General features: G+C 29.7%; 2 protein-coding genes across 2 annotated transcripts; one reads left to right on the top strand and one right to left on the bottom strand.

Annotated features, from left to right (window-relative positions):
- The first annotated feature begins 4379 nt into the window (after positions 1–4379).
- On the top strand, positions 4380–5599 carry LOC110600060. Its single transcript, XM_021736760.2, has one exon. It carries the CDS (start codon positions 4427–4429, stop codon positions 5447–5449), a length of 1023 nt encoding a protein of 340 aa, XP_021592452.1. The 5' UTR covers positions 4380–4426; the 3' UTR covers positions 5450–5599.
- Positions 5600–5641: 42 nt separating this feature from the next.
- LOC110600059 (2-(3-amino-3-carboxypropyl)histidine synthase subunit 1) lies at positions 5642–10292 on the bottom strand. Its single transcript, XM_021736758.2, has 2 exons — positions 8789–10292; positions 5642–6091 (listed from the first exon to the last, which is right to left on the bottom strand). Exon 1 carries the CDS (start codon positions 10222–10224, stop codon positions 8845–8847), a length of 1380 nt encoding a protein of 459 aa, XP_021592450.1. The 5' UTR covers positions 10225–10292; the 3' UTR covers positions 5642–6091; positions 8789–8844.
- Between the last annotated feature and the right edge of the window lie 1008 nt (positions 10293–11300).

The raw sequence follows: 11300 nt of genomic DNA, 5'->3' as shown, positions 1-11300 counted from the left end.
TTAATCTTTCCTTTTAGCTTTTTCTTCAATCTCTTCACTATTTGTGGCTTTGTCTCAAAAGTAGATGTAGAAATATTTAATTTGAAAAAAAAAAAAAAAAAGAAAACAAATGTATTAACTTAGCTGGAGATTCCTTGTCTAATCCTTGTCTAACAACTAAAACTATAATATTTGCTATCCGCCTCCTATAAAGTCTTCTTTAGTTTAAATTGATTATTTTTTAATAGCTAATTTAATTGAATGACTTATTTTTTTATTAAAAAAAATAAAAAAATATATTTTTAATTTTTCATAAAATTAAGTAAAAATATCAACTAAATGAAGAGAACTTAAAGTTTAATTGTTGAATTATCCGCTAAACAAGGACTAAGAGTATTATGTTTGATTTACATGTTTCAAATTCAAATATCTTCCTCTGTAATATTCTTTATGTGGAGTTTAATATTATCAAATATGATTAAAAATTATAATTTAATTTCTAATCAAGAATTTTTTTTTCTTTTTATTATTGAAAATATTTTATTTTGTATTTAGAATATTAAAAAATTTAATTAATTAAGAATATTTTTTAGTAAAGAAAATATAAATTTTATTTTAATATATATAGATATATAGAGTTAATTACAAAAAAAATTATATTTTTTAAAAATTTTACAATTACATTTTATATTAATTTAATTATCAATTAAACTCTGAACGTTATATATTATTTCAAATATATGTCATAATTATTTTTTTACCGTTAGTGTTTAACAAAATTGCTATGCATCTATTATGTTTTCGTCGTCTTGTACTATGTTTAATAAATTTCAGAGTATAATTAATAAAAATTTAAAAGATTAAGGTATAATTATAAATTATTTTTAAATTTAGAGTCTTTTTGCCATTTTAACTAAAATTAAAAGTTTGTATTTTTTTTTTCTCGGTTTTCACTGTTTTGTTGAGGCAACGCAAGTGTTGGGGAAGGCATGGCACCTCGTGCCGTGCTGAATCCATCGTGCGAGCAGCTGAGGTACGGTGGTGGTACGTAGGGTGATTCCGTTTGGCTGAAGTAATTGCTTTGTCGTCAGAATCGAACGTTCCGGATTAAAATTCCCGAACTGGGACGTGGCGGCTGACGGCGATGTTAGGGAGTCCGAAGATGTCGGCGGGGCCTCGGGAAGAGTTATCTTTTCTGTTTAACAGCCCGCCCACCCTGGAAATAACTCAGTCGGAGATAGAGTCCAGCGGCTCGAAGAGCACCGCTCATGCGCCACCACGTACACTGAGCAGCAACCCCACGCGACGAATTGCCCCCGACGAGCGAAAGCACGACAGGATGCCGAAACCAAATGGAGCAATTGCACGCACCGCTGTGCGCGAAGATGAATCGGAGAGGGAGGGACAATGCAAATAATGAAATTCTAAACAGTTTGTATTATTGTTATAATATATTTTTTTAATTTTATCCATAATTTAAAAATACAGTTTTAATTATACATTCCATTAAAAATATTCTCATCATTAATACAAAACACAATTTTTTTTTTTTGAAAAAAAATACTTCTAACAATGAACTTAGCTAGGATTAAATTTTTATTTAAAACGGAAAACTAAAAGGACTTTAAGTAGATGTCAACATTTGGTCGGTTCAGTTTAAAATCGAATCGAACTGAATAAATTAAAAATTAAAATTTTAGTATTTATGAAAATTAAATCGAATTGATTTTGATCAAAAATTGAATTAAATTGAATTAATCCGATTCGGTTTGATCGATTTGAATTTTTAATAAACTTTTTATTTTTTATATTTTATTTTTATATTTTAAAATTTAATTGAAATATTTTAATTTTAATATGATCTAATCTCTCTAAATTATTGAAAATAATATACTATTATCACTAATTGATTTGGTTAATTTTTTTGATTTTTTAATTCAAAATCGAATCGAATCGAAATAATTGAAAATTTCGAAATTAAAAATCGAACCAAATCGAAATAAATAAAAACTGAATTAAAATTTTAAATTAATTCGTTTCAATCAATTTTTTTTGTTTGAACCGAATACTGCTAACTCTGGCCTTAATAATATTAAAACTTCAAATATTACGAATAATTTAGAGGAGGGACTCGATTTTTATAGACCAGCAATAAAATTTAATGACATAAAAAAAAATATTGACATTTTAAGAAATAAAAATAATAATTCCGTAAATAGTTTTTCTTATGAATAATAATACAAAAATAAATTATACTAAATTTTTATGTTTGAGGATGATATTAAAAAAGAATAGTGAAACTAACAATTAAATTTGGATTAGTCTAATTCATCGCTGTTTACTGCTTTTATAAAGGGTATGTTACACTATTCTAATAATATAAAAAAAATAAAAATAAAAATAAAAACCAAACGAGAGAAAGGGAAAAGGAAGGGCAACCAATTTCTCAGATTTTATATTTTCTCATATTTTATTCTCTCTATTTGAAATCATTCATTTTTTTTTAAACAAAATTTTAAATAAATAATTACAGAATTACACATGATTTTCATTTTTTTAAAAAATATATTTTTTTCAATTTTACCATTTATTCTTAATCAAATTTATGTTTTTTATAATTATTATTCTCTCTTCTTATTATTTCTTTAATATTAATTTTTTATATAATAATTCTCTGTTAAATATATATTATAAATAAAACTTAAAAATAAAATAACTTTAAATTAAGGTTGTGTATATTTCACGAAAATAATTTGTGTGAAAAATATTTTTATGAAAATTTTTTTAAGAAAATAAATTAATTATTTTCCAGTGTTTAGTAAACATATTAAAAACTAAAACATTTTAATGAATTTATATATAAAAAAAATTAGTAATATTATTAATATTATTAAAATAAATTTTCTATTGAGAAAAGAAAGTCATTTTTTCTAAAATATTACTTAATTTTGCTCTCACCAAAGAAATCGTTTTTATTACAAATTTTCTTCAGAAAATATGAAAATAATATTTTTAAAAAAAATATTTTAGACCTAATAAATGGAAACTTAATTAAACATTATTAAAAATATATAAAAAGGGAATAAGCTTTTAAGTAGTTTATAAGAAAGAGCTAAGCCTTAAACATTCCATGTGACAATTATATTCCCTTTAAAAGTCACATGACAATCTGTTGAAAAAGCATAGCTTATATTTATAAATCAAAATTTTTTTTCCATTCAAAACTAAATACTTATAATAGATATCCTTAAAATTAGTAAAATAAATTACCATCTCAAAAGAAATTGTGGCTTATAATTTCAAAAAATGAAAAAAAAAAACATCCGATGAATATTTGTTTAATTCAGTTTAAAATTAAATTAAAAATTAAAATTTTAGTATTTATAAAAATAAAATTGAATTGATTTTAGACAGAAATTAAATTGATTTTAGATAAAAATTAAACTGAATCGAATCAGTCTAATTCAATTTCAATCGGTTTGATTAGAGTAAATTTTTAATAAATTTATTATTTTTTATATTTTATTTTTAGTATTTTAAAATTTAATTAAAATATTTCAACATTTTCTCCATATTATTAAAAATAATATACTATTATCATTAATCGGTTCGCTTTGATTTTTTCATTTTTTTATCAAAACTGAACTGAATTGAAATAACTAAAATTTTTTAAATTAAAAATTAAAATCGAACCGAAATGAATAAAAAATTAAATTAAATTTTTAAATTAATTTAATTCGATCGATTTTTTTTATTTAAATTGAATATTGCACCCCTAACAGTAAAATTTTTATTTTTTAAAAATAAAATTCTTAAAATTAAAAAAATAAATAAATTTAAGGTAATTTTCAAGGGTGTTAATCAATCTAAGCATAATTACAACGATTAAAGTTTAAATGTTTCTTGGATCACTACAAATTATTTTCAATTGTGTCACTTTGATCATGAACTTCAAACAAGATTTGTGGGTCAATGGTATCATTGCTTGGTATTCAAGTAGGTTCGGCTGCACTTGATGAAAAGGTCTTCATGTCGACTCTACGTTCATGGAAAGATACCTAATTACGAAAAGTTGACCTCTATAATTCTCAATATGACTTCAACTTTAGGCACAATCCCACTGGCCAGCCTCCTTCCATGCACTTGGATTTGAAATACAAACTTCAACTGCACGCCCTAATCAAAGGAAAAGAAGAGGGCAATCTATGAAAAAGACTAAAAACTCCTTGATATATATATATATATATCATGTTATTTCCTCCATTTCAAGGGCATAATGGTAATGTATCCGTTCTTCCCATGTTATATTTTTCCATTTAGCTTCCTTAGAGAAGTAAAAGTCTAAGTGATGATTGTCTAAATAGTACGAAATTGCCAACTTATACTTTGTATCTAAGAAAGTTTGGGAAATTATTTATATCCCTTTACATTCAAAAACCATCTTCATATGCATATGCTAGCTTTGGATCATAACGTTCTTCATTCACCTAAAGGATTCAAGAACATGATAATGATGAAAAGTTCGAGGCCGGATCGAAAACGATTTGTATTCTCCTCTTTGATCTTCATCTTCTTCCTTTGTGTGTTGGCTTCTATCAATGAAGTTCGTTTTGATGGTTTATTAAAGTTCGGTAGATGTGCTTTTAAGAGATTTCCTTCTCAAATGTTGTCTAATTTATCGTCTACAAATTTTCTCGCTACAAATTCTTCTTCAAACGATATTCGAATACTCATTGGCATTCTGACACTTCCAGATCAATATCAACGCAGACATTTTCTTCGTCTAATATACGGAACTCAATCTCCAGTGGGTGCACAAGTTGATGTAAAGTTCGTATTCTGCAACCTAACAAAGGAAGATCAGAAAGTACTTGTTGCACTAGAGATAATGCTTTATGACGATATTATCATCCTCAATTGCAAAGAGAATATGAACAAGGGTAAGACCTATACCTACTTTTCAAGCTTGCCAGAAATATTTAACGACACAAATAAGACTTACCCTCCTTACCATTATGTAATGAAAGCTGACGATGATACATATTTTAGGTTAAATAACCTAGTAGAGTCACTAAAGCCGTTGCCTAGAGAAGATTTATACTATGGTTATGTAATTCCATGCCCTAGCATGGACCCTTTTGTGCATTACATGTCTGGGATGGGATACATGGTTTCATGGGATATTGTGGAGTGGATTAGGGATTCTGAAGTCCCAAAGAATCACATGGAAGGGCCAGAGGACAAAGTTTTTGGGGATTGGATTAGAGAAGGGCACAAAGCAAAGAATAGATATAATGCTAAGTGGTCTATGTACAATTTCCCTGAGCCACCCACAGGGTGTACACATGAGCTTTGGCCAGACACAATTGCAGTTCATCTTCTAAAGACTCAAGAGAAGTGGATTCAAACATTGAAGTATTTCAATGTTACTAATAATCTTAAACCTTCTAAATTGTATCATATACCTTAGGTGATTAGTTTCTTTATTTTTATTCACTTTCTTCTTCTTTTTTTTATTACAGATTAAAATATTATAAATTATCAATTTTTGGATATTTAGATTTCTTTTTTTATTTCCTTTAATATTCCTGTAATGTATATTGATCTGGCTTCATCATGATTCAGAATGTAATATGATTCATTCATATATAAACAAACTCTATTGTTGGTTTCTTTCTCTAATATGTTATTTACCAATTTCTTGTGATCTGTTCCATAATGTCATATGTTAGATGTTGACAACCAATCTCAAGCATCACAAAATTCTAGATTAAGTTTATAATTGTATCATGAGCACTAATGACCTAGTCAAGCAAACTTGCTAGTATATGCTGGGGCATGCATCCGGAAGTAGCTTGAGAAACAGGATGCGTTGCAGCTAAGTTTAAGAGGAGATTGGATCAGCAATAATAGTTGAACCACATTTGCAGATGCTGGGGACATTTTATACACTGCAAATTTCACCACCGGCAGAGAAACTTAAATATCTTCTGATTCTGTGTGGCTATGAAGTGAGTTTCCTTGGAGGAGATACACTTGCCTCGTCTTCTCTATAGCTTCTCATTTTACATGATGAAAGCATTCTTTTCCATATTCAAGTAGTCTTCTGCAACTGATGAGAAGATATTTTCATAAAAATTGAATAAGAGAAACAAGAAGAAACAATTCAGGGACTCTGTTGGAAGTGCGATTCAGATGTCCAATTCAAATTCAGATATTCATTGTGATTCAGACGAAAGAAATATTAAAAATTGTTCATATGCAAACACACACCATCTGTTTATATAATTTTGATTATAGATATCCTTGATTACTACCATTTATGATTATAAGAGATAAAGAAATAAAGATAAGGGAACAATGCATTCATCACAACAGATGATTTTGTTACTGAGCAAATAATCTTTGATTTCTCATTCATTTACTCGAGACTGGTTAGGCATTTAAGGCTCAGTCTTTTGTGTGGTAAGCAGAGACAAGAGCCTCCCTCATCTCCCTTGATAACTTAGTTTAAGTCACGCATTTGATTGCCAGTTTCCTGTAATCCAAAATGTTCTAAATCATGTTGAAGTGCTAAGAAGACTTGATAGATGCATCGAGATGATTAAAAAAGTGGGATAATCTCTAGTAACATTGTTGGTACTCGAGTTTACCAAGCAAATAAGTGAATTAAGTTGGGAACATGAGATGGGCACTGCCAATTTCACTTGAATTTTCTAGATACAACTGCATTCTCTGCCAAATGAAATCATCTCCAGGCGCTAACAATTAAAATTCTGCCATTAAAGAAGGGATGAGTGTCGTTCAGTTCAAAGCTGGAAACCAAACTGAATTTGGTTTTTCTTTTTTTCAGTTTGGTTTAATTGTCAAGTAATTATGTTAATTCAGTAAGGTTTTCTTTTTAAAGTAAAATAAATAAATCAATTAACAGAATCAATTGAAATCACTTGTAATTAAATTTCTCTATAAGTATCATATATAGTGAATATATATTTTTAGTTAAAACCAACAAACCAAATCGAATTACCTCTGTTTCGGTTTGATTTGATTTGATTCAACTACTTAATAGGTTATCTTCAATTTTATTGAATTTCAAACTAAATTGAACTGACTAAATGTTATACTGTACAATGAAGAGCTAGACGAAGTCCTCCTATCTTCTGTGTTGGTAAGGTCCAGAAATAGTTGCTTGATCCTTCCATACTGGGTTAGCAGGTTCCTATTTCGATAGATATTTTTGGAAGACGATCAATCTAGAATTAGGACTTCGATTTGAGCAATAGAACAATTATGATGGGCTACCTATCCATTTTGATCCATTATTTCTACTGAGATCTTGATTGAATGTGGCAAATGACAGATTTTAGATTGTTTTTTTGTGATATTAATTTCTTTTACTTGTTCATTGTTTTTGACATATTTTGGTCAATCTTAATAGATTAATCTTTTCTAGGGCTTCAATAAGCTTCAACCATGGAAATTCAGTTAAGGTGGATCCCTCATTTGGACAGATTAATAAGCGCTATTCACATGGGAAAAAAAATCTGGATTAGATGTGGCTGTTTGAGTTTTAAATTCTAAATTTTTATTGCTGCAAATAACTAATGTGATTAAAACTTTGGAGAATGTTTATTGATTTCTCTGTTAAATTTCTTTTTATCTACAAACTAGTTGATATCAACAAAGGGCAGCTAAGTTCATTCCAGGATAGAATATCCTATATACTCAGATCACTCAGAGATAAGTTCCTTCCCATTTTCTGCCTCAGCTAGATCTAAGTATAATTTCTAGCACCATTTTTCTTCTCATTGTTTATCTCAGTTAAGCATATGTATTTAATATCCACAGAGGTTAACAAAGCATCCTTCACTTGCATCAAATATTTATTTAATATACCATGTCAAGACGTTTATACTTGAGTTTTTTTTTTTTTTTTTCCCAATGTATCTGCAACATCCTAGTATTTTACAAAGATTCTTTCGACGTGCAGTTGTACTAAGTGAGCATGACACTCATTTTAAGAGTTCTACATACATACATATATACATACATCCATACATATATATATATAATCCTCCCTCCATCCCATAATTTTTTTTCATCTTTCCTTTTCTGGTTGTCCAAAATTATTGTCCACTCTCCTTTTTTAGACTATAATAGCTTATAAATTGACTGTTATAACTCTATTTAATTTTATTTTATCTCCAAAAAATCTCTGAAAACATCCTTGTTATTTAATAAAACTCGGAAAGCTAATAAAAAAATTATATTTTTTAATATGCATGAAAAAGTAGAGTGGACAAATATTATGGGACTGAGGGAGTATATATATAAACTTATGTTCAGATGTATCCCTGGTCCAGCTTTCCTGCACCAAAAGTCCAAAACTAATTCCCATTCTTGTCGATCTGAAGACATTCAAGATAAATGATCCTCGAATGCTCCTAGTAGAGTTGAATGGTGATTGACAACAACATCATCTTCACTATACCAAAACCAACTTTGCTGGGTTTTAAGTAACAGAACTTCAGTCTGTACATTCTACACAATTGCTATTTTTTGGTCATTACTTTATGTAAAGTAACAAATTACTTTGTGGTTGGACAGTTAGGGAATGTTAAGCTAGATAATTCAAAATATTCCATACTTCTTCCAACACCCAAGTAGAACCCAGGGAAAAACATATGAAAAATTACTTTCATAGTCCAAAACATCAAATTATAACATATAGAGGGAAACAAATGCAAAAATAGACTTCATAGTCTAAAACATCAACATTAAACATATAAGCAAAGTTCGAGATACTTACTTGTAGTACAATCTCTATGGCTAATGATGCTATACAATCCTTATGAGCTAGTGATGCTACAAAGCAGCACCATCACCGGCAGACGGCACCACATTTCTTCTTATTGGGCGAGTTGCTTTCTTCAAATAAGAAGAATTCCACTCCCCACCATCCTGAGCATAGTAATCCATGGGATAATCACCATTAAAACAATCCCCTACACCGTTTACATCATTTACAGTTTCATTGCCACATCCAGAACACAATCCATTGCTGTTCCGACATCCAAGACCATTGCAACACCCTGAGTTTGCCACTACACTCTTATCCTTCTCCCACCAACCTGGTAAATCCCCAAGAGCAATCTCTGCCTCAAAAGGTGTCAAAAGAGGCTTCTCAAACGCCTCTCCCCAATCAATGGAGAGCCGAGGACATGCAATCTGAATCCAAGCATCCACAGATTCCTCAAAGAATGCAATTCTAGCAGGACTAATCTCTGACATCAAAACAACCATGTAAGAAAATTGTTTTTCTCTCATCTTCTTCTCCAACCTATCTAAAATCCTTGGATTGCCTTGCCTTCCCAATGTGCCCAACACAATCCCCCAACTCTTGGCTTCTCTAGTCCTCTCTATTGCCCTCTTCCTCGTCTCCTTCATTCCCTGATGATCATATTCCTCAAGAAACAGCTTCCCCATATATGGGTCATACCTAAACGCACTAATCTCAGGATTAGCTATCATAAACGCCTCCAAATGAAACCTCCCATCCGCCACAAATACAACAGCCATATCGCTGAAAGTACCAATTATAGATTTCGATGATATTCTTGGTGCCGTGCAACCCAAAACTTCACCAGCAGACAATGGTTTCGATTGAGGGATCAAAACCGAAAGTCCCAGCCTTTCCAACTCAGGCTTTGCTTCTCGAATCGCAGATGCGAACTGAATAGTTCCGGCGAGAACAATGCTTTTTTTATCATTCAAGTTGAGTTTGATTGTGCTAATCAAACGCTCAACGTCGATTTTAATATCAACAAAAACGTAAAGGCAAGGAACTTTCGTAGCGTCGATGGGAACCAAGCAGCTATGGCCATAGTGAATTAGAAGATCCGCACCTAAAGCCAGGGCCGAGAGGTCGTCCACACAACAGGCGCCGTAGGTGACATCACCGAGGACGAAACAGTGGGTGACGCCGGCGAAAGCGGTGAATATATCAGCGAGAATAAGCGAATACATAAGCAGGCCCTCAGGGAGCTGAAGGGCGAGACGCTTGGCTCCGGTGGAGCGGATGCGCCAGACACACTTGTGGATCTCCAAGTTGTAGTTGGAGGGCAACAGGGAGATGGCGGCGTTCAGAGATGGGTCGTTGAGGATAGTGTCTGGGATTTGGTTTTTCACGAAACGTTTCGGCACTGGTTTCGTTTTGATTTGCAGAGTTTGGTCTAGGGTCGCCATTGATTTGATGTGGAGAGCTCTGAGTAGCGTTGTCTAACTGGAGCAGGGTTTTTGGGTTAACGTGCTGCGTTGCATCGTCGAGTTTTGGTTCGGATCCGACCCAATTGGCCTTAATCGAATTTGGATCTCACTGTTAGCCCACAATTAATTTAAAATATATGATTTATACTTCATTAATTTAAGAAAAATAAATTTATATATAATAATATTAATAAAATTTTTAAAAAATTGAAAGTTATTTTCTTTAAATTATTAAAATATATCTTATATTAATCAATTTTACTTAATTTTTGAAATTATTATATGTTGCTGTTCATATATTTTAATAGTTTTCATCTCAAAACAATATGAACATTTTCATTTTTTTAAATTTTTATATATTTAATTTAAATATAAATCTAATCAAAGACTCTTACTCAACCGCTTAATAAGTGCAATTTAAAATTTTGAATCAATTAAACTCTTATATTTTTGTTAAGAAAAAAATTAATATAATAAAATATTATTTTTAATGATAAAATATTATTTTTTTAATAACAAATAAATTTTAAAATTATAAAAATGAGGTTTTACGCATTTTATAATTAAAAAATAATAAAATATTATTAAAAATAATACTATATTAAATAAAAGTTTATTTATTTCTTAAATAATAATATATGAATTTAATCCGCTCAAAAATTTAAATCGAATTTATTTAATCTTTAAATAAAAATATAAAAATTTAATTAAATTTATATTAAAGTGTAACGTGTATAACATGAATTAGATTTGAAAGTGGCAAATTCTATTAAAAGTAATTAAATTACACTACAAGAAATTTACAAAATATAAACTGATGTTGCAAAAGGACTCCATTCAGTTTATATCACCAACACATTCTCAAATGGATGAAATGCAGATGTAGTAGTATGTGCAATTCACAAACGGATTCAAAGTCCGTTTATAAATTAGTTTGTAAAAGGATACATTTTTAAAGTTTATTGGATAAAAAAATATAAATATTTATATTTTAATTTTAAAATTTTAGATAATAAAATCAAATCTTTCACGTGTATCTTAATTTTAGATATTTA

Source organism: Manihot esculenta, chromosome 14, assembly GCF_001659605.2.
Source record: "Manihot esculenta cultivar AM560-2 chromosome 14, M.esculenta_v8, whole genome shotgun sequence".
Lineage (NCBI taxonomy): Eukaryota > Viridiplantae > Streptophyta > Magnoliopsida > Malpighiales > Euphorbiaceae > Manihot > Manihot esculenta.
The sequence above is the reverse complement of the archived record's forward strand: the minus strand, read 5'-3'. Positions and strand labels throughout refer to the sequence as shown.

Excerpts from the sequence above, each read along its gene's own strand:
- LOC110600060 (XM_021736760.2), top strand. The coding sequence starts at position 4,427 with ATGCATATGCTAGCTTTGGATCATAACGTTCTTCATTCACCTAAAGGA.
- LOC110600059 (XM_021736758.2), bottom strand. The coding sequence starts at position 10,224 with ATGGCGACCCTAGACCAAACTCTGCAAATCAAAACGAAACCAGTGCCG.